The sequence below is a fragment of the Chiloscyllium plagiosum genome, unplaced genomic scaffold, assembly GCF_037043375.1.
Source record: "Chiloscyllium plagiosum isolate Xiang-an unplaced genomic scaffold, Cpla_swu_hap1 HiC_scaffold_53X, whole genome shotgun sequence".
Taxonomy (NCBI): Eukaryota; Metazoa; Chordata; class Chondrichthyes; order Orectolobiformes; family Hemiscylliidae; genus Chiloscyllium; species Chiloscyllium plagiosum.
The window spans coordinates 6254126-6277170 of NW_028270191.1; the positions used below are offsets into that span (position 1 = coordinate 6254126).

Below are 23045 nucleotides of genomic sequence, written 5' to 3' on the forward strand. Positions count from 1 at the left end.
CGGGAGCAGCTTTCTGTGTGAGATACTGGACAGTGAGCCGCTTTTTGTGTGAGGTACTGGACAGGGAGCACCTTTCTGTGTGAGGTACTGGACAGGGAGCAGCCTTCTGAGTGAGGTATTGTACGGGAGCAGCTTTCTGAGTGAGATACTGTACAGGGAGCAACTTTCTGTGTGAGGTACTGGACAGGGAGCAGCTTTCTGAGTGAGGTGCTGTACCGGGAGCAGCTTTCTCAGTGAGATATTGGACAGGGAGCAGCTTTCTGTGTGAGGTACTGTACCGGGAGCAGCTTTCTGTGTGAGATACTGGACCGGGAGCAGCTTTCTGTGTGAGGGACTGGACAGGGAGCAGCTTCCTGTGTGAGGTACTGTACCGGGAGCAGCTTTCTGAGTGAGGTACTGTACCTGGAGCAGCTTTCTGAGTGAGGTACTGGACAGGGAGCAGCTGTCTGTGTGAGATACTAGACAGGGAGCAGCTTTCTGTGTGAGGTGCTATACCGGGAACAGCTTTCTGTGTGAGATACTGTACCGGGAGCAGCTTTCTGTGTGAGATACTGTACCGGGAGCTGCTTTCTAAGTGAGATACTGGACAGGGAGTAGCTTTCTGAGTGATGTACTTATTGTACAGGGATCAGTTTTCTGTGTGAGGTACTGGACAGGGAGCAGCTTTCTGTGTGAAGTGCTGTTCAGGCAGCCGCTTTCTGAGTGAGCTACTGTACCTGGAGCAGCTTTCTGTGTGAGATACTGTCCCGGGAGCAGCTTTCTGAGTGAGATACTGGACAGGGAGCAGCTTTCTATGTGAGATACTGGACAGGGAGCCGCTTTCCGTGTGAGGGACTGGACAGAGAGCAACTTTCTGTGTGAGGTACTGGACAGGGAGCAGCTTTCTGAGTGAGGTACTGGACAGGGAGCAACTTTCTGTGTGAGGTACTGGACAGGGAGCAGCTTTCTGAGTGAGGTACTGGACAGGGAGCAACTTTCTGTGTGAGTTACTGGACCGGGAGCAGCTTTCTGAGTGAGATACTGTACAGGGAGCAGCTTTCTGTGTGAGGTACTGGACAGGGAGCAGCTTTCTGAGTGAGGTGCTGTACCGGGAGCAGCTTTCTGTGTGAGATACTGTACAGGGAGCAGCTTTCTGTGTGATGGAGTGGACAGGTAGCAGCTTTCTGTGTGAGGTACTGGACAGGGAGCAGCCTCCTGAGTGAGGTACTGGACAGGGAGGAGCTTTCTGTGTGAGGTACTGGACAGGGAGCAGCTTTCTGAGTGAGGTACTGTACAGGGAGCAGCTTTCTGTGTGAGGTACTGGACAGGGAGCAGCTTTCTGAGTGAGGTACTGTACAGGGAGAAGCTTTCTGTGTGAGGTACTGGACAGGGAGGTGCTTTCTGAGTGAGGTACTTACTGTACAGGGAGCAACTTTCTGTGTGTGGTACTGGACAGGGAGCAGCTTTCTGTGTGAGGTACTGTACAGGCACCCGCTTTCTGAGTGAAGTACTGTACCGGGAGAAGCTTTCTGTGTGAGATACTGTACCGGGAGCAGCTTTCTGTGTGAGGTACTGTACCGGGAGCAGATTTCTGAGTGAGGTACTGTACCGGGAGCAGCTTTCTGAGTGAGGTACTGGTCAGGGAGCAGCTTTCTGTGTGAGATACTGTACAGGGAGCAGCTTTCTGTGTGTGGTACTGTACCGGGAGCAGCTTTCTGTGTGAGATAGTGTACCGGGAGTAGCTTTCTGTGTGAGATAGTGTACCGGGAGTAGCTTTCTGAGTAAGATACTGGACAGGGAGTAGCTTTCTGAGTGAGGTACTTACTGGACAGGGAGCAGCTTTCTGAGTGAGATACTGGACAGGGAGTAGCTTTCTGAGTGAGGTACTTACTGGACAGGGAGCAGCTTTCTGAGTGAGATACTGTCCCGGGAGCAGCTTTCTGTGTGAGATACTGGACAGGGAGCAGCTTTCTGTATGAGGTACTGTGCAGGGAGCAGCTTTCTGAGTGAGATACTGGACAGGGAGCAGCTTTCTGTGTGAGGTGCTGGACCGGGAGCCGCTTTCTGAGTGAGGTACTGTACCGGGAGCAGCTTTCTGTGTGAGGTGCTGAACCGGGAGCCGCTTTCTGAGTGAGGTACTGTACCGGGAGCAGCTTTCTGTGTGAGGTACTGGAGAGGGAGCAGCTTTCTGTGTGAAGTACTGTACAGGCATCCGCTTTCTGTGTGAGATACTGTACCGAGAGCAGCTTTCTGAGTGAGATACTGTACAGGGAGCAGCTTTCTATGTGAGACACTGCAGAGGGAGCAGCTTTCTGAGTGAGGTACTGTACAGGGAGCAGCTTTCTGTGTGAGACACTGCAGAGGGAGCAGCTTTCTGAGTGAGGTACTGGACAGGGAGCAGATTTCTGAGTGAGGTACTGTACCGGGAGCAGCTTTCTGAGTGAGGTACTGGTCAGGGAGCAGCTTTCTGTGTGAGATACTGTACAGGGAGCAGCTTTCTGTGTGTGGTACTGTACCGGGAGCAGCTTTCTGTGTGAGATAGTGTACCGGGAGTAGCTTTCTGTGTGAGATAGTGTACCGGGAGTAGCTTTCTGAGTAAGATACTGGACAGGGAGTAGCTTTCTGAGTGAGGTACTTACTGGACAGGGAGCAGCTTTCTGAGTGAGATACTGGACAGGGAGTAGCTTTCTGAGTGAGGTACTTACTGGACAGGGAGCAGCTTTCTGAGTGAGATACTGTCCCGGGAGCAGCTTTCTGTGTGAGACACTGGACAGGGAGCAGCTTTCTGTATGAGGTACTGTGCAGGGAGCAGCTTTCTGAGTGAGATACTGGACAGGGAGCAGCTTTCTGTGTGTGGTACTGGACAGGGAGCAGCTTTCTGTGTGAGGTACTGTACAGGCAGCCGCTTTCTGAGTGAAGTACTGTACCGAGAGCAGCTTTCTGTGTGAGATACTGTACCGGGAGCAGCTTTCTGAGTGAGGAACTGTACCGGGAGCAGCTTTCTGAGTGAGGTACTGGACGGAGCAGCTTTCTGTGTGAAGTACTGGACAGGCAGCCGCTTTCTGAGTGAGGTACTGTACCTAGAGCAGCTTTCTGTGTGAGATACTGTCCAGGGAGCATCTTTCTGAGTGAGGAACTGTCCCGGGAGCAGCTTTCTGAGTGAGGTACTGGACGGAGCAGCTTTCTGTGTGAGGGACTGGACAGGGAGCAGCTTTCTGTGTGAAGTACTGGTCAGGCAGCCGCTTTCTGAGTGAGGGACTGTACCTAGAGCAGCTTTCTGTGTGAGATACTGTCCAGGGAGCATCTTTCTGAGTGAGATACTGGACGGGGAGCAGCTATCTGTGTGAGGTTCTTTACCGGGAGCAGCTTTCTGTGTGAGATACTGGATATGGAGCAGCTTTCTGAGTGAGGTACTGAACAGGGAGCACCTTTCTGTGTGAGGTACTGGACAGGGAGCAGCTTTCTGAGTGAGGTATTGTACGGGAGCAGCTTTCTGAGTGAGATACTGTACAGGGAGCAACTTTCTGTGTGAGGTACTGGACAGGGAGCAGCTTTCTGAGTGAGGTGCTGTACCGGGAGCAGCTTTCTCAGTGAGATATTGGACAGGGAGCAGCTTTCTGTGTGAGGTACTGTACCGGGAGCAGCTTTCTGTGTGAGATACTGGACCGGGAGCAGCTTTCTGTGTGAGGGACTGGACAGGGAGCAGCTTTCTGTGTGAGGTACTGTACCGGGAGCAGCTTTCTGAGTGAGGTACTGTACCTGGAGCAGCTTTCTGAGTGAGGTACTGGACAGGGAGCAGCTTTCTGTGTGAGATACTAGACAGGGAGCAGCTTTCTGTGTGAGGTGCTATACCGGGAACAGCTTTCTGTGTGAGATACTGTACCGGGAGCAGCTTTCTGTGTGAGATACTGTACCGGGAGCTGCTTTCTAAGTGAGATACTGGACAGGGAGTAGCTTTCTGAGTGAGGTACTGTACCGGGAGCAGCTTTCTGTGTGAGATACTGGATACGGAGCAGCTTTCTGAGTGAGGAACTGGACAGGGAGCACCTTTCTGTGTGAGGTACTGGACAGGGAGCAGCTTTCTGAGTGAGGTGCTGAACCGGGAGCAGCTTTCTCAGTGAGATATTGGACAGGGAGCAGCTTTCTGTGTGAGGTACTGTACCGGGAGCAGCTTTCTGTGTGAGAAACTGGACCGGGAGCAGCTTTCTGTGTGAGGGACTGGACAGGGAGCAGCTTTCTGTGTGAGGTACTGTACCGGGAGCAGCTTTCTGTGTGAGGTACTGGACAGGGAGCAGCTTTCTGTGTGAGATACTAGACAGGGAGCAGCTTTCTGTGTGAGGTGCTGTCCCGGGAGCTGCTTTCTGAGTTAGATACTGGTCAGGGAGTAGCTTTCTGTGTGAGGTACTGGACAGGGAGCAGCTTTCTGCGTGAGGTACTGTACAGGGAGCAGCTTTCTGTGTGAGGAATTGTACCGGGAGCAGCTTTCTGTGTCAGATACTGTACCGCAAGCAGCTTCCTGAGTGAGGTCCTGGACAGGGAGCAGCTTTTTGTGTGTGGTACAGGACAGGGAGCAGCTTTCTGTGTCAGATACTGTGCAGGGAGCAGGTTTCTGTGTGAGGTTCTGGACAGGGAGCAGCTTTCTGAGTGAGGTACTGTACAGGGAGCAGCTTTCTAAGTGTGGTACTGTACCGGGAGCAGCTTTCTGAGTGAGATACTGTACAGGGAGCAGCTTTCTGTGTGAGGTACTGGAGAGGGAGCAGCTTTCTGAGTGAGGTACTGGACATGGAGCAGCTTTCTGTGTGAGGTACAGGACAGGAAGCAGCTTCCTGTGTGAGATACTGTGCAGGGAGCAGCTTTCTGTGTGAGGTACTGGACAGGGAGCAGCTTTCTGAGTGAGGTACTGTACAGGGAGCAGCTTTCTGTGTGAGGTACTGGACAGGGAGCAGCTTTCTGAGTGAGGTACTGTACAGGGAGAAGCTTTCTGTGTGAGGTACTGGACAGGGAGCAGCTTTCTGAGTGAGGTACTTACTGTACAGGGAGCAGCTTTCTGTGTGTGGTACTGTACCGGGAGAAGCTTTCTGTGTGAGATACTGTACCGGGAGCAGCTTTCTGTGTGAGGTACTGCACCGGGAGCAGATGTCTGAGTGAGGTACTGTACCGGGAGCAGCTTTCTGAGTGAGGTACTGGTCAGGGAGCAGCTTTCTGTCTGAGGTGCTGTACCGTGAGCAGCTTTCTGTGTGCGATACTGTACCGGGAGCAGCATTCTGTGTGAGATAGTGGACAGGGAGCAGCTTTCTGAGTGAGATACTGGACAGGGAGCAGCTTTCTGTGTGAGGTACTGTGCCGGGAGCAGCTTTCTGTGTGAGGTACTTACTGGACAGGGAGCAGCTTTCTGTGTGAGATACTGGACAGGGAGCAGCTTTCTGAGTGAGATACTGGACAGGGAGCAGCTTTCTGTGTGAGGTACTGTGCCGGGAGCAGCTTTCTGTGTGAGGTACTGTACCGGGAGCCTCTTTGTGAGTGAGGTACTGTACCGGGAGCCTCTTTCTGTGTGAGGTGCTGGACCGGGAGCCGCTTTCTGTGTGAGGGACTGGACAGGGAGTAGCTTTCTGTGTGAGGTACTGTACCGGGAGCTGCTTTCTGAGTGAGGTACTGTACCGGGAGCCTCTTTGTGAGTGAGGTACTGTACCGGGAGCCTCTTTCTGTGTGAGGTACTGGAGAGGGAGCAGCATTCTGTGTGAGGTACTGGAGAGGGAGCAGCTTTCTGTGTGAAGTACTGGACAGGCATCCGCTTTCTGAGTGAGGTCCTGTACCGGGAGCAGCTTTCTGTGTGAGATACTGGACAGGGAGCAGCTTTCTGAGTCAGGTACTGTACCTGGAAAAGCTTTCTGTGTGAGATACTGTACCGGGAGCAGCTTTCTCAGTGAGATACTGTACAGGGAGCAGCTTTCTGTGTGAGGTACTTGACCGGGAGCAGCTTTCTGTGTGAGATACTGGACAGTGAGCCGCTTTTTGTGTGAGGTACTGGACAGGGAGCACCTTTCTGTGTGAGGTACTGGACAGGGAGCAGCTTTCTGAGTGAGATACTGGACAGGGAGCAGCTTTCAGTATGAGGTACTGTACCGGAGCAGCTTTCTGTGCGAGATACTGGACCGGGAGCCGCTTTCTGTGTGAGGGACTGGACAGGGAGCAGCTTTCTGTGTGAGGTACTGTCCAGGAAGCAGGTTTCTGTGTGAGATACTGTACAGGGAGCAGGTTTCAGAGTGATGTACTGTACAGGGAGCAGCTTTCTGCGTGAGGTACTGGACAGGGAGCAGCTTTCTGTGTGAGGTACTGGACAGGGAGCAGCTTTCTTAGTGAGGTACTGGACAGAGAGAGGCTTTCTGAGTGAGGTACTGTACCATGAGCAGCTTTCTGTGTGTGGTACTGGACAGGGAGCAGCTTTCTGAGTGAGGTACTGGACAGGAAGCAGCTTTCTGTGTGTGGTACTGGACAGGGAGCAGCTTTCTGTGTGAGGTACTGGACAGGGAGCAGCTTTCTGTGTGAGGTACTGTACAGGTAGCCGCTTTCTGTGTGAGGTACTGGACAGGGCACGGCTTTCTGTGTGAGACACTGTACAGGGAGCAGCTTTCTGAGTGAGGTACTGGACATGGAGCGGCTTTCTGAGTGAGGTACTGTACCGGGAGCCGCTTTCTGTGTGAGGTACTGTACAGGTAGTCGCTTTCTGTGTGAGGTATGGACAGGGCACGGCTTTCTGTGTGAGACACTGTACAGGGAGCAGCTTTCTGAGTGAGGTACTGGACATGGAGCGGCATTGTGAGTGAGGTACTGTACCGGGAGCAGCTTTCTGAGTGAGGTACTGGACAGGGAGTAGCTTTCTGTGTGAGATACTGTACCGGGGGCAGCTTTCTGAGTGACGTACTGCACATGGAGCGGATTTTCGAGTGAGGTACTGGACAGCGAGCAGCTTTCTGTGTGAGGTGCTGGACCGGGAGCAGCTTTCTGTGTGAGGTACTGGACAGGAAGCAGCTTTCTGAGTGAGATACTGTACAGGGAGCAGCTTTCTGTGTGAGGTACTGGACAGGGAGCAGCTTTCTGAGTGAGGTACTGTACCGGGAGCAGCTTTCTGTGTGCGATACTGTACCGGGAGCAGCTTTCTGTGTGAGATACTGGACAGGGAGTAGCTTTCTGAGTGAGGTACTTACTGTACAGGGAGCAGCTTTCTGTGTGAGGTACTGGACAGGGAGCAGCTTTCTGAGTGAGATACTGGACAGGGAGTAGCTTTCTGAGTGAGGTACTTACTGTACAGGGAGCAGCTTTCTGTGTGAAGTACTGTACAGGCAGCCGCTTTCTGAGAGAGGTACTGTACCTAGAGCAGCTTTCTGAGTGAGATACTGGACAGGGAGCAGCTATCTGTGTGAGGTACTTTTCCGGGAGCAGCTTTCTGTGAGAGATACTGGATATGGAGCAGCTTTCTGAGTGAGGGACTGTACACGGAGCAACTTTCTGTGTGAGGTACTGGACAGGGAGCAGCTTTCTGAGTGAGGTGCTGCACCGGGAGCAGCTTTCTCAGTGAGATATTGGACAGGGAGCAGCTTTCTGTGTGAGGTACTGTCCCGGGAGCAGCTTTCTGAGTGAGGTACTGGACAGGGAGCAGCTTTCTGTGTGAGATACTAGACAGGGAGCAGCTTTCTGTGTGAGGTGCTATACCGGGAACAGCTTTCTGTGTGAGATACTGTACCGGGAGCGGCTTTCTGTGTGAGATACTGTACCGGGAGCAGCTTTCTAAGTGAGATCCTGGACAGGGAGTAGCTTTCTGAGTGAGGTACTTACTGTACAGGGAGCAGCTTTCTGTGTGAAGTACAGTACAGGCAGCTGCTTTCTGAGTGAAGTACTGTACTGGGAGCAGCTTTCTGTGTGAGATCCTGTCCCGGGGCAGCTTTCTGAGTGAGGTACTGTACGGGGAGCAGCATTCTGAGTGAGGAACTGGACAGGGAGCAGCTTTCTGTGTGAGGTACTGGACAGGGAGCAGCTTTCTGTGTGAAGTACTGGACAGGGAGCAGCTTTCTGAGTGAGATACTGTACCGGGAGCAGCTTTCTGAGTGAGATACTGGACAGGGAGCAGCTTTCTGTGTGAGGTACTTTACCGGGAGCAGCTTTCTGTGTGTGATACTGGACAGGGAGCCGCTTTCTGTGTGAGGGACTGGACAGGGAGCAACTTTCTGTGTGAGGAACTGGACAGGGAGCAGCTTTCTGAGTGAGGTACTGGACCGGGAGCAGCTTTCTGTGTGAGGTACTGGACAGGGAGCAACTTTCTGAGTGAGGTACAGGACCGGGAGCAGCTTTCTGAGTGAGATACTGGACAGGGAGCAGCTTCCTGTGTGAGGTACTGGACAGGGAGCAGCTTTCTGAGTGAGGTGCTGTACGCAGCTTTCTGTGTGAGATACTGTACCGGGAGCAGCTTTCTGAGTGAGATACTGGACAGGGAGCAGCTTTCTGTGTGAGGTGCTGGACAGGGAGCAGCTTTCTGAGTGAGGTACTGTACCGGGAGCCGCTTTCTGTGTGAGGGACTGGACAGGGAGCAGCTTTCTGTGTGAGGTACTGGACAGAGAGCAGCTTTCTGTGTGAAGTATTGTACAGGCATCCGCTTTCTGAGTGAGGTACTGTACCGGGAGCAGCTTTCTGTGTGAGATACTGTACCGGGAGCAGCTTTCTGAGTGAGATACTGGACAGGGAGCAGCTTTCAGTGTGAGGTACTGTACCGGGAGCAGCTTTCTGTGCGAGATACTGGACCGGGAGCCGCTTTTTGTGTGAGGGACTGGACAGGGAGCAGCTTTCTGTGTGAGGTACTGTCCAGGAAGCAGGTTTCTGTGTGAGATACTGTACAGGTAGCAGGTTTCAGAGTGATGTACTGTACAGGGAGCAGCTTTCTGCGTGAGGTACTGGACAGGGAGCAGCTTTCTGTGTGAGGTACTGGACAGGGAGCAGCTTTCTTAGTGAGGTACTGGACAGAGAGAGGCTTTCTGAGTGAGGTACTGTACCATGAGCAGCTTTCTGTGTGTGGTACTGGACAGGGAGCAGCTTTCTGAGTGAGGTGCTGTACCAGGAGCAGCTTTCTATGTGAGGTACTGGACAGGGAGCAGCTTTCTGAGTGAGGTACTGGACAGGAAGCAGCTTTCTGTGTGTGGTACTGGACAGGGAGCAGCTTTCTGTGTGAGGTACTGGACAGGGAGCAGCTTTCTGTGTGAGGTACTGTACAGGGCACGGCTTTCTGTGTGAGACACTGGACAGGGAGCAGCTTTCTGTGTGAGGTACTGTACAGGTAGCCGCTTTCTGTGTGAGGTACTGGACAGGGCACGGCTTTCTGTGTGAGACACTGTACAGGGAGCAGCTTTCTGAGTGAGGTACTGGACATGGAGCAGCTTTCTGAGTGAGGTACTGTACCGGGGGCAGCTTTCTGAGTGACGTACTGCACATGGAGCGGATTTTCGAGTGAGGTATTGGACAGCGAGCAGCTTTCTGTGTGAGGTGCTGTACCGGGAGCAGCTTTCTGTGTGAGATACTGGACAGGGAGCAGCTTTCTGTGTGAGATACTGGACAGGGAGCAGCTTTCTGTGTGAGATACTGGACAGGGAGCAACTTTCAGAGTGAGGTACTGTCCCGGGAGCAGGTTTCTGAGTGATGTACTGTACCGGGAGCAGCTTTCTGTGTGATGTACTGGACAGGGAGCGACTTTCTGTGTGAGGTACTGTCCATGGATAAGGTTTCTGTGTGAGATACTGCACAGGGAGCAGCTTTCTGTGTGAGGTACTGGACAGGGAGCAGCTTTCTGTGTGAGGTACTGGACAGGGAGCAGCTTTCTGTGTGAGGTACTGGACAGGGAGCAGCTTTCTGAGTGAGGCACTGGACAGGGAGCGGCTTTCTGAGTGAGGTACTGGACCGTGAGCAGCTTTCTGTGTGAGGTACTGGACAGGGAGCAGCTTTCTGAGTGAGGCACTGGACAGGGAGCAGCTTTCTGTGTGAGGTACTGGACAGGGAGCAGCTTTCTGTGTGAGGTACTGGACAGGGAGCAGCTTTCTGTGTGAGGTACTGGACAGGGAGCAGCTTTCTGAGTGAGGCACTGGACAGGGAGCGGCTTTCTGAGTGAGGCACTGGACCGTGAGCAGCTTTCTGTGTGAGGTACTGGACAGGGAGCAGCTTTCTGTGTGAGGTACTGGACAGGGAGCAGCTTTCTGAGTGAGGCACTGGACAGGGAGCAGCTTTCTGTGTGAGGTACTCTACCGGGAGCAGCTTTCTGTGTGAGATAGTGGACCGGGAGCCGCTTTCTGTGTGAGGGACTGGACAGGGAGCAGCTTTCTGTGTGAGGTACTGTCCAGGAAGCAGCTTTCTGTGTGAGATACTGTACAGGGAGCAGGTTTCTGAGTGATGTACTGTACCGGGAGCAGCTTTCTGCGTGAGGTACTGGACAGGGAGCAGCTTTCTGTGTGAGGTACTGGACAAGGAGCAGCTTTCTTAGTGAGGTACTGGACAGGGAGAGGCTTTCTGAGTGAGGTACTGTACCTTGAGCAGCTTTCTGTGTGTGGTACTGGAAAGGGAGCAGCTTTCTGAGTGAGGTACTGTACCAGGATCAGCTTTCTATGTGAGGTACTGGACAGGGAGCAGCTTTCTGTGTGAGGTACTGTACAGGGAACAGCTTTCTGTGTGAGGTACTGGACAGGGAGCAGCTATTCTGTGTGAGATACTGGACAGGGAGAAGCTTTCTGTGTGAGGTACTGGACAGGGAGCAGCTATTCTGTGTGAGATACTGGACAGGGAGCAACTTTCTGAGTGAGGTACTGTACCGGGAGCACGTTTCTGAGTGATGTACTGTACCGGGAGCAGCTTTCTGTGTGAGGTACTGTCCATGGATCAGGTTTCTGTGTGAGGTAGTGGACAGGGAGCAGCTTTCTGTGTGAGGTATTGTTCCGGGAGCAGCTTTCTGTGTGAGGTACTGGACAGGGAGCAGCTTTCTGAGTGAGGTACTGGACAGGGAGAGGCTTTCTGAGTGAGTTCTGTACCGTGAGCAGCTTTCTGTGTGTGGTACTGGTCAGGGAGCAGCTTTCCGTGTGAGATACTGGACAGGGAGCCGCTTTCTGTGTGAGGGACTGGACAGGGAGCAGCTTTCTGTGTGAGGTACTGTCCAGGAAGCAGCTTTCTGTGTGAGATACTGTACGGGGAGCAGGTTTCTGAGTGATGTACTGTACCGGGAGCAGCTTTCTGTGTGAGGTACTGGACAAGGAGCAGCTTTCTTAGTGAGGTACTGGACAGAGAGAGGCTTTCTGAGTGAGGTGCTGTACCAGGAGCCGCTTTCTGTGTGAGGTACAGTACCAGGAGCAGCTTTCTGTGAGAGGTACTGGACAGGGATAAGCTTTCTGTGTGAGGTACTGGACAGGGAGCAGCTTTCTTAGTGAGGTACTGGACAGAGAGAGGCTTTCTGAGTGAGGTACTGTACCTTGAGCAGCTTTCTGTGTGTGGTACTGGACAGGGAGCAGCTTTCTGAGTGAGGTGCTGTACCAGGAGCAGCTTTCTATGTGAGGTACTGGACAGGGAGCAGCTTTCTGTGTGAGGTACTGTACAGGGAACAGCTTTCTGTGTGAGGTACTGGACAGGGAGCAGCTATTCTGTGTGAGATACTGGACAGGGAGCAGCTTTCTGTGTGAGGTACTGGACAGGGAGCAGCTATTCTGTGTGAGATACTGGACAGGGAGCAACTTTCTGAGTGAGGTACTGTACCGGGAGCACGTTTCTGAGTGATGTACTGTACCGGGAGCAGCTTTCTGTGTGATGTACTGGACAGGGAGCGGCTTTCTGTGTGAGGTACTGTCCATGGATCAGGTTTCTGTGTGAGGTACTGGACCGGGAGCAGCTTTCTGTGTGAGGTACTGTACAGGGAACAGCTTTCTGTGTGAGGTACTGGACAGGGAGCAGCTATTCTGTGTGAGATACTGGACAGGGAGCAGCTTTCTGTGTGAGGTACTGGACAGGGAGCAGCTATTCTGTGTGAGATACTGGACAGGGAGCAACTTTCTGAGTGAGGTACTGTACCGGGAGCACGTTTCTGAGTGATGTACTGTACCGGGAGCAGCTTTCTGTGTGATGTACTGGACAGGGAGCGGCTTTCTGTGTGAGGTACTGTCCATGGATCAGGTTTCTGTGTGAGGTACTGGACAGGGAGCAGCTTTCTGAGTGAGGTACTGGACAGGGAGAGGCTTTCTGAGTGAGTTCTGTACCGTGAGCAGCTTTCTGTGTGTGGTACTGGTCAGGGAGCAGCTTTCCGTGTGAGGGACTGGACAGGGAGCAGCTTTCTGTGTGAGGTACTGTCCAGGAAGCAGCTTTCTGTGTGAGATACTGTACAGGGAGCAGGTTTCTGAGTGAGGTACTGGACAGGGAGCAGCTTTCTTAGTGAGGTACTGGACAGAGAGAGGCTTTCTGAGTGAGGTACTGTACCTTGAGCAGCTTTCTGTGTGTGGTACTGGACAGGGAGCAGCTTTCTGAGTGAGGTGCTGTACCAGGAGCAGCTTTCTGTGTGAGGTACTGGACAGGGAGCAGCTTTCTGTGTGAGGTACAGTACAGGGAGCAGCTTTCTGTGTGAGGTACTGGACAGCGAGCAGCTTTCTGTGTGAGGTCCTGTACCGGGAGCAGCTTTCTGTGTGAGATACTGGACAGGGAGCAGCTTTCTGAGTGAGATACTGTACAGGGAGCAGCTTTCTGTGTGAGGTACTGTACCGGGAGCAGCTTTCTGTGTGAGGTACTGTACCGGGAGCAGCTTTCTGAGTGAGATACTGTACAGGGAGCAGCTTTCTGTGTGAGGTACTGGACAGGGAGCAGCTTTCTGTGTGAGGTACTGGACAGGGAGCAGCTTTCTGAGTGAGATACTGTACAGGGAGCAGCTTTCTGTGTGAGATACTGGACAGGGAGCAGCTTTCTGTGTGAGGTACTGCACAGGCAGCCGCATTCTGAGTGAGGTACTGTACCTTGAGCAGCTTTCTGTTTGAGATACTGTACCGGGAGCAGCTTTCTCAGTGAGATACTGGACAGGGAGCAGCTTTCTGTGTGAGGTACTTGACCGGGAGCAGCTTTCTTTGTGAGATACTGGACAGGGAGCCGATTTCTGTGTGAGGGAGTGGACAGGGAGCAACTTTCTGTGTGAGGTACTGGACAGGGAGCAGCTTTCTGAGTGAGGTACTGGACAGGGAGCAGCTTTCTGTGTGAGATACTGGACAGGGAGCAGCTTTCTGAGTGAGGTACTGTACCGGGAGCAGCTTTCTCAGTGAGATACTGTACAGGGAGCAGCTTTCTGTGTGAGGTACTGGACAGGGAGCAGCTTTCTGAGTGATGTGCTGTACCGGGAGCAGCTTTCTGAGTTAGATACTGGACAGGGAGCAGCTTTCTGTGTGAGGTACTGTACCGGGAGCAGCTTTCTGTGTGAGATATTGGACCGGGAGCCGCTTTCTGTGTGAGGGACAAGACAGGGAGCAGCTTTCTGTGTGAGGTACTGGACCGGGAGCAGCTTTCTGAGTGAGGTACTGTACCGGGAGCAGCTTTCTGAGTGAGTCACTGGACAGGGAGAAGCTTTCTGTGTGAGGTACTGGTCAGGGAGAGGCTTTCTGAGTGAGGTACTGTACCGTGAGCAGCTTTCTGTGTGTGGTATTGGACAGGGAGCAGCTTTCTGAGTGAGGTGCTGTTCCGGGAGCAGCTTTCTGAGTGAGGTACTGTACCGTGAGCAGCTTTCTGTGTGAGGTACTGGACAGGGAGTAGCTTTCTGAGTGAGGTACTTACTGGACAGGGAGCAGCTTTCTGTGTGAGGTACTGGACAGGGAGCCGCTTTCTGTGTGAGGTACTGGACAGGAAGCAGCTTTCTGTGTGAGGTACTGGACAGGGAGCAGCTTTCTGAGTGAGGTACTGTACCGGGACCAGGTTTCTGAGTGATGTCCTGTACCGGGAGCAGCTTTCTGTGTGAGGTACTGGACAGGGAGCGGCTCTCTGTGTGTGTGGTACTGTCCATGGATCAGGTTTCTGTGTGAGGTACTGTACCGGGAGCAGCTTTCTGAGTGAGGTACTGGACATGGAGGGGCTTTCTGAGTGAGGTACAGGACAGGGAGAAGCTTTCTGAGTGAGGTACTGGACAGGAAGCAGCTTTCTGTGTGAGGTACTGGACAGGGAGCAGCTTTCTGTGTGAGGTACTGGACATGGCGCGGCTTCCTGTGTGAGACACTGTACAGGGAGCAGCTTTCTGAGTGAGGTACAGGACAGGGAGCAGCTTTCTGTGTGAGACACAGTACAGGGAGCAGCTTTCTGTGTGTGATACTCTACAGGGAGCAGGTTTCTGAGTGAGGTACTGTACAGGAAGCAGCTTTCTGTGTGAGATACTGTACAGGGAGCAGGTTTCTGAGTGAGGTACTGTACCGGGACCAGCTTTCTGTGTGAGGTACTGGACAGGGAGCAGGTTTCTGTGTGATGTACTGTACCAGCAGCAGCTTTCTGAGTGAGGTACTGTACAAGGAGGAGCTTTCTGAGTGAGGTACTGGACAGGGAGCAGATTTCTGTGTGAGGTACTGGACGGGGAGCAGCTTTCTGTGTGACATACTGTGCAGGGAGCAGCTTTCTGTGTGAGGGACTGTACCGGGAGCACCTTTCTGTGTGAGGTACTGTCCAGGGAGCAGCTTTCAGTGTGAGATACTGGACAGGGAGTAGCTTTCTGAGGGATGTACTGTGAAGGGAGCAGCTTTCTGTGTGATGTACTGTACAGGAAGCAGCTTTCTGTGTGAGATACTGTACAGGGAGCAGGTTTCTGAGTGATGTACTGTACCGGGAGCAGCTTTCTGTGTGAGGTACTGGACAGGGAGTAGCTTTCTGTGTGAGGTACTGTACAGGGAGCAGCTTTCTGTGTGAGGTACTGGATAGGGAGTAGCTTTCTGTGTGAGGTACTCCACCGGGAGCAGGTTTCTGTGCGTGGTACAGGACAGGGAGCAGCTTTCTGAGTGAGGTACTCTGCAGGGAGCAGCTTTCTGTGTGAGATACTCGACAGGGAGCAGCTTTCTGATTGAGGTACAGTTCAGGGAGGAGCTTTCTGTGTGAGGTACTGGACAGGGAGTAGCTTTCTGAGTGAGGTACTTACTGGACAGGGAGCAGCTTTCTGTGTGAGATACTGTACAGGGAGCAGCTTTCTGTGTGAGGTACAGGACAGGGAAAAGCTTTCTGAGTGAGGTACTGGACAGGAAGCAGCTTTCTGTGTGAGGTACTGGACAGGGAGCAGCTTTCTGTGTGAGATACTGGACAGGGAGCAGCTTTCTGAGTGAGGTACTGTACCGGGACCAGGTTTCTGAGTGATGTCCTGTACCGGGAGCAGCTTTCTGAGTGAGGTACTGGACATGGAGGGTCTTTCTGAGTGAGGTACAGGACAGGGAGAAGCTTTCCGAGTGAGGTACTGGACAGGAAGCAGCTTTCTGTGTGAGGTACTGGACAGGGAGCAGCTTTCTGTGTGAGGTACTGGACATGGCGCGGCTTTCTGTGTGAGACACTGTACAGGGAGCAGCTTTCTGAGTGAGGTACAGGACAGGTAGCAGCTTTCTGTGTGAGACACTGTACAGGGAGCAGCTTTCTGTGTGAGACACTGTACAGGGAGCAGCTTTCTGTGTGTGATACTCTACAGGGATCAGGTTTCTGAGTGAGGTACTGTACAGGAAGCAGCTTTCTGTGTGAGATACTGTACAGGGAGCAGGTTTCTGAGTGAGGTACTGTACCGGGACCAACTTTCTGTGTGAGGTACTGGACAGGGAGCAGGTTTCTGTGTGATGTACTGTACCAGCAGCAGCTTTCTGAGTGAGATACTGTACAGGGAGCAGATTTCTGTGTGAGGGACTGTACCGGGAGCACCTTTCTGTGTGAGATACTGGACAGGGAGCAGCTTTCTGAGGGATGTACTGTGAAGGGAGCAGCTTTCTGTGTGATGTACTGTACAGGAAGCAGCTTTCTGTGTGAGATACTGTACCGGGAGCAGCTTTCTGTGTGAGGTACTGGACAGGGAGCAGCTTTCTGAGTGAGGTACTGGACCGGGAGCAGCTATCTGTGTGAGGTACTGGACAGGGAGTAGCTTTCTGTGTGAGGTACTGTAATGGGAGCCGCTTTCTGAGTGAGGTACTGGACAGGGAGCAGCTTTCTGTGTGAGGTACTGTACCGGGAGCAGCTTTCTGAGTGAGGTACTGGACAGGGAGTAGCTTTCTGTGTGAGGTACTGTAATGGGAGCCGCTTTCTGAGTGAGGTACTGGACATGGAGCGGCTTTCTGAGTGAGGTACACGACAGGGAGAAGCTTTCTGAGTGAGGTACTGGACAGGAAGCAGCTTTCTGTGTGAGGTACTGGACAGGGAGCAGCTTTCTGTGTGAGGTACTGGACATGGCGCGGCTTTCTGTGTGAGACACTGTACAGGGAGCAACTTTGTGTGTGAGGTACTGGGCCTGGAGCAGCTTTCTGAGTGAGGTACTGGACAGGGAGCAACATTCTGAGTGAGATACTGGACTGGGAGCAGCTTTCTGAGTGAGATACTGGACATGGAGTAGATTTCTGTGTGATATACTGGACAGGGAGCAGATTTCTGTGTGAGATAGTGGAGAGGGAGCAGCTTTCTGTGTGAGATACTGGAAAGGGAGCACCTTTCTGTGTGAGGCACTGGACATGGAGCAGCTTTCTGTGTGAGGTACTGTACCGGGAGCAGCTCTCTGTGTGAGGTACTGGACAGGGAGCCGCTTTCTGAGTGAGGTACTGGACAGGAAGCAGCTTTCTGTGTGAGGTACTGGACAGGGAGCAGCTTTCTGTGTGAGGTACTGGACATGGCGCGGCTTTCTGTGTGAGACACTGTACAGGGAGCAGCTTTCTGAGTGAGGTACAGGACAGGTAGCAGCTTTCTGTGTGAGACACTGTACAGGGAGCAGCTTTCTGTGTGAGACACTGTACAGGGAGCAGCTTTCTGTGTGTGATACTCTACAGGGAGCAGGTTTCTGAGTGAGGTACTGTACAGGAAGCAGCTTTCTGTGTGAGATACTGTACAGGGAGCAGGTTTCTGAGTGAGGTACTGTACCGGGACCAACTTTCTGTGTGAGGTACTGGACAGGGAGCAGGTTTCTGTGTGATGTACTGTACCAGCAGCAGCTTTCTGAGTGAGATACTGTACAGGGAGCAGATTTCTGTGTGAGGGACTGTACCGGGAGCACCTTTCTGTGTGAGATACTGGACAGGGAGCAGCTTTCTGAGGGATGTACTGTGAAGGGAGCAGCTTTCTGTGTGATGTACTGTACAGGAAGCAGCTTTCTGTGTGAGATACTGTACCGGGAGCAGCTTTCTGTGTGAGGTACTGGACAGGGAGCAGCTTTCTGAGTGAGGTACTGGACCGGGAGCAGCTATCTGTGTGAGGTACTGGACAGGGAGTAGCTTTCTGTGTGAGGTACTGTAATGGGAGCCGCTTTCTGAGTGAGGTACTGGACAGGGAGCAGCTTTCTGTGTGAGGTACTGTACCGGGAGCAGCTTTCTGAGTGAGGTACTGGACAGGGAGTAGCTTTCTGTGTGAGGTACTGTAATGGGAGCCGCTTTCTGAGTGAGGTACTGGACATGGAGCGGCTTTCTGAGTGAGGTACACGACAGGGAGAAGCTTTCTGAGTGAGGTACTGGACAGGAAGCAGCTTTCTGTGTGAGGTACTGGACAGGGAGCAGCTTTCTGTGTGAGGTACTGGACATGGCGCGGCTTTCTGTGTGAGACACTGTACAGGGAGCAACTTTGTGTGTGAGGTACTGGGCCTGGAGCAGCTTTCTGAGTGAGGTACTGGACAGGGAGCAACATTCTGAGTGAGATACTGGACTGGGAGCAGCTTTCTGAGTGAGATACTGGACATGGAGTAGATTTCTGTGTGATATACTGGACAGGGAGCAGATTTCTGTGTGAGATAGTGGAGAGGGAGCAGCTTTCTGTGTGAGATACTGGAAAGGGAGCACCTTTCTGTGTGAGGTACTGGACATGGAGCAGCTTTCTGTGTGAGGTACTGTACCGGGAGCAGCTCTCTGTGTGAGGTACTGGACAGGGAGCCGCTTTCTGAGTGAGGTACTGGACAGGGAGCAGCTTTCTGTGTGAGATACTGTCCCGGGAGCAGCTCTCTGTGTGAGGTACTGGACAGGGAGCCGCTTTCTGTGTGAGGTACTGTACCGGGAGCAGCTTTCTGAGTGAGATACTGGACAGGCAGCCTCTTTCTGTGTGAGGTACTGGACAGGGAGCAGCTTTCTGTGTGAGGTACTGTACAGGGAGCAGCTTTCTGTGTGAGATACTGGACAGGGAGCAGCTTTCTGTGTGAGATACTGGACAGGCAGCCGCTTTCTGTGTGAGGTACTGGACAGGGAGCAGCTTTCTGAGTGAGGTACTGGACATGGAGCGGCTTTCTGAGCGAGGTGCTGTTCCGTGAGCAGCTTTCTGTGTGAGGTACTGGACAGGGAGTAGCTTTCTGTGTGAGGTACTGTACCGGGAACAGGTTTCTGTGTGTGGTACTTGACAGGGCGTAGCTTTCTGTGTGAGGTACGGTACCGGGAGAAGCTTTCTCTGTGTTGTTCTGGACAGGGAGCAGCTTTCTGTGTGAGATACTGGACAGGGAGCAGCTTTCTGTGTGAGATACTGTTCCGGGAGCAGGTTTCTGAGTGATGTACTCTACCGGGAGCAGCTTTCTGAGTGATTTACTGGACAGGGAGCGGCTTTCTGAGTGAGGTATTGTCCATGGATCAGGTTTCTGTGTGAGATACTGCACAGGGAGCAGCTTTCTGTGTGAGGTACTGGACCGGGAGCAGCTTTCTGAGTGAGGTACTAGACAGGGAGAGGCTTTCTGAGTGAGGTACTGTCCCGTGAGAAGCTTTCTGTGTGTGGTTCTGGTCAGGGACCAGCTTTCTGAGTGAGGTGCTGTTCCGGGAGCAGCTTTCTGAGTGAGGTACTGGACAGGGAGCAGCTTTCTGAGTGAGGTACTGTACCGGGAGCAGGTTTCTGAGTGATGTACTGTACCGGGAGCAGCTTTCTGTGTGAGGTACTGGACAGGGATTAGCTTTCTGTGTGATGTACTGTACAGGGAGCAGCTTTCTGTGTGAGGTACTGGACAGGGAGCAGCTTTCTGTGTGATGTACTGTACAGGGAGCAGCTTTCTGTGTGAGATACTGGACAGGGAGCAGCTTTCTGAGTGAGGTACTGGACAGGGAGCAGCTTTCTGTGTGAGATACTGGACAGGGAGCAGCTTTCTGAGTGAGGTACTGGACAGGGAGCAGCTTTCTGTGTGAGATACTGGACAGGGAGCAGCTTTCTGTGTGAGGTACTGCTCAGGGAGTAGCTTTCTTTGTCAGATACTGTACAGGGATCAGCTTTCCGTGTGAGGTACTGGTCAGGGAGCAGCTTTCTGTGTCAGATACTGTACAGTGAGCATCTTTCTGAGTGAGGTACTGGACAAGGCGCAGCTTTCTGTGTGTGGTACTGTGCAGGGAGTAGCTTTCTGAGAGATGCATTGAGCAGCTTGCATCTAAAGGTACACTTCTCCTCGATTACCCCGTGATTTGAAGAAAATCGAGCAGCATAGTTACAAGGATGTTAGCACGAAACACCCTAATGATAAGATTGCGAGTGGTGAATGGAAAAGTAAGCCCTGTGTGAAAAGCTAGATGTTGTAAAGCGTTTTGAACGTAAGGACTGAATATGGATATCTTTCACTTGACAGGCATACAAAAAGGAGGGGAGTAACTGGAATAAACGCTCATTGTTGAGAAGTCAAATTGATGTATTTCTCAGAGATAAGAGGTCAATGCAGAATTCAGTGCCTTGTCTTTTCTTCCAACACTAGCAAATTAGTTCACTCTCGATTTGCATGGGAGAGTGAGCCAGTATGCACTCCTCAAGCGGAAGCAGATGAACATGAATTTTTGGTTTGTTGGGATCCTGCTGTGCGCATTTGCTGCCACACAGATGCTGACAGCACCTTGAACTCAAAGGTAGAAGAGGTCTCTGGCTGAAGCTTTTGCGTGATATAGAGTGGCGAGGTGATTGGATGGGGAAGGCAGTGATATCGAGGGATTACTGAGCAATAACGTTCTCTCTCTCTCTCTCTCTCTCTCACACACACACACCCACAGTCCAGAGAAGTGAACCGAGCCAATAAGAACGAAGTGAAGGAGGCGAATCGCTACTACTTAATCGAAGCCTGCATGGCTTTGTTGCTGTCGTTCATCATCAACGTCTTTGTGGTCTCAGTGTTTGCCGAAGCGTTTTATCATAAGACCAATGGGCAGGTGGTGAGTATCAGAAGTAATATCAGGGCCATGGGGTGCTCCTAAGTGGTACAGTCCTTCCAGCACACTGGCATGATCGGTTGGCTGGAAATGTGGTAGGGTTGCCCATAACCCTGAATTGGTACATTCCAACCCCAGACATTCATTGCTCGGTTCTCCGGGCAGAACCCCGTATCCCACCAAACAGGACCATTCGCTTTATTTACATGGCATTAACGTCAACACAAAAAACTGATTGTAATTACATTCGGAAGATGCTTCGGAGCAGTATGTGCTGTCTGACCATTACTGCTGATGATACAGTCGCTGATGAGTAAGGAAATGGATATGCTGAGCAGTAGGTTTTGATTTCATTTGGTTTATTATTGTCCCATGTAGTGATTATACAATATTGTTTTGTGTGGACAGAGTAGTGAAGAAAGCATTTGGGACACTTGCCTTTATTGGTCAGCCATGGGCATCTGTGTGGGCCCCAGCTATGCCTGCTTCTTTGCCAGATATGTGGAACAGTCCATTTTCTGTCGTTACACTGGCACCATTCCCCACCTTTTCCTCTGCTATATCGATGACTGCATCGACGCCACCTCGTGCACCCGCGAGGAGGTTTGAACAGCTGATCAACTTCGCAAACACCTTTCACCCTGACCTCAAGTTCACCTGGACCATCTCAGGCACCTCCCTCCCATAACTGGACCTCTCCATCTCTATTTCTGGTGACCGACTCAACATGGACATGTCCTACAAATCCAGCAAATCCCACAGCTACCTGGACTACACCTTCCACCCCTCCTCCTGTAAAAAACGCTATCCCTTATTCGCAATTCCTCTGCCTCCACTGTATACGCTCCCAGGCGTATCAGTTCCACTCTAGAACATCCCAGATGGCCTCCTTCTTCCAAGATCAAAATTTCCTCTCCCACATGGTCAACAATGTTCTCCAGCACATCTCCTCCACCTCCTGCAACTCTGCCCTTGAAATCCAATCCCTTCCCTCCAATCACAGCAAGGACAGAACCCCCCCCCCCCCCCACCCCCCAGTCCTCAACTTCCACCCCACCAACCTCCGTATACATTGCATCATCCTCCTCTGCCACTTCTGCCACCTACAGTCAGACCCCACCACCAGGGATATAATTGCCTCCTTTCAGCATTCCACAGTGACCATTTCCTCCGTGACTCCTCGTTAGGCCCACGCTACCCCCCCCCCGACCCCACCAACCCACTGTCCACACCCGGTATCTTCACCTGCCACCGGACAAGGTGTCAAACCTGCACCTACAGCTCCCCCCTCACCTCCATCCAAGTTCCTGAAGGATCCTTTCACATCCGACAGATTTTCCTGCACCTCCAAAAACCTCATCTGCTGTGTCCGTTGCTTTTGATGTGGAGGCAAGATGCCAACTTGCAGAAAGTTTCAGGGAGCACCTCTGGGACACCTGCACCAACCAACCCCACCACCCTGTGGCCAACCACTTCGACTCCCCCTCCCACTCTGCCAAGGGCATGCAAGTCCTGGGCTTCCTCCACCGCCAAATCCTTGCCACATGACCCCTGGAGGAAGAACGCCTCATCTTCCGCCTTGGGACCCTCCAACCACATGGCATTAATGTGGATGTCCGCAGTTTCCTCATTTCCCCTCCCCCCACCTTATCCCAGATCCAACCCTTCAACTCGGCTCTTTGGTATGTTTTCCTTTATTGGTCAGAGTATTGAGTATACATGTTGGGAGGTCATGTTGCGTTTGTACAGAACATTAGTTAGGCCGCTTTTGGAATACTGTGTGCAATTCTGGTCTCCCTCCTATAGGAAAGATTTTGTGAAACTTGAAAGGGTCCAGAAAAGGTTTACAAGGATGTTGCCAGGGTTGGAGGGTTTGAGCTATAGGGAGAGGCTGAACAGGCTGGGGCTGTTTTCCCTGGAGCGTCGGAGGCTGAGGGGTGACCTTATAGAGGTTTATAAAATCATGAGGGGCATGGATAGGATAAATAGACAAGGTCTTTTCCCTGGGGTTGGGGAATTCAGAACTAGAGGGCATAGATTTAGGGTGAGAGGAGAAAGATTTGAAAGGGGCCTAAGGGGCAACATTTTCATGCAGAAAGTAGTGCACATAGGGAATGAGCTGCCAGAGGAAGTGGTGAAGGCTGGTATAATTGCAGCATTTAAAATGTATCTGGATGGGTTTAGAGGGATATAGGCCAAGTGCTGGCAAATGGGACTCGATTAATTTAGGATATCTGGTCGACATGGACAAGGTGGATCGAAGGGTCTGTTTCTGTGCTGTATGACTCTATGACTCTAAATCATACTTTACATAAGTCCATCAGGGTAATAGAACAGAATGCAGAATGTAGTGCTTTAGCAACAGGGAATGTGCAGAGAAAGATCAACTCTAGTATATGAGAGGTCCGTTCAAGTTTGATAATGTTAACAGAGGAAGAAATGAGCTTGCCAGACCACGTGAGGGAATTATTATACAATTACGGGTGGGAACACAATAAAACATTGCAAGATAATAGTCATGAAGAAAGTATTGGCAGGAAAGAATGTCAAGTCCCCAGGATCAGATGGTTTCTATCCCATGATTTTAAAGGATGTCGGTGACACCATTTCAAATCCCCAACTCCAATGTTCCAAAGGTCTCTCAATTTGTGAACTATTTCTTTAGGTTGGTAAACTGCACACATCACTCCATGATTTATTAAAGTGGTGAGTGTTATGACTGAGGCTGGA

General features: G+C 51.9%; 1 protein-coding gene across 4 annotated transcripts in view; it reads left to right on the top strand.

Annotated features, from left to right (window-relative positions):
* Positions 1-23045, top strand: part of LOC122543268 (natural resistance-associated macrophage protein 2-like) — a 428402-nt gene that overhangs the window by 365219 nt on the left and 40138 nt on the right. For all 4 annotated transcript variants that reach the window (XM_087985576.1, XM_087985578.1, XM_087985575.1 and 1 more), the window contains one exon: positions 20160-20318. In XM_087985576.1, coding sequence (XP_087841702.1) covers positions 20160-20318 — 159 coding nt within the window. The remainder of the gene's footprint in view (positions 1-20159; positions 20319-23045) is intronic.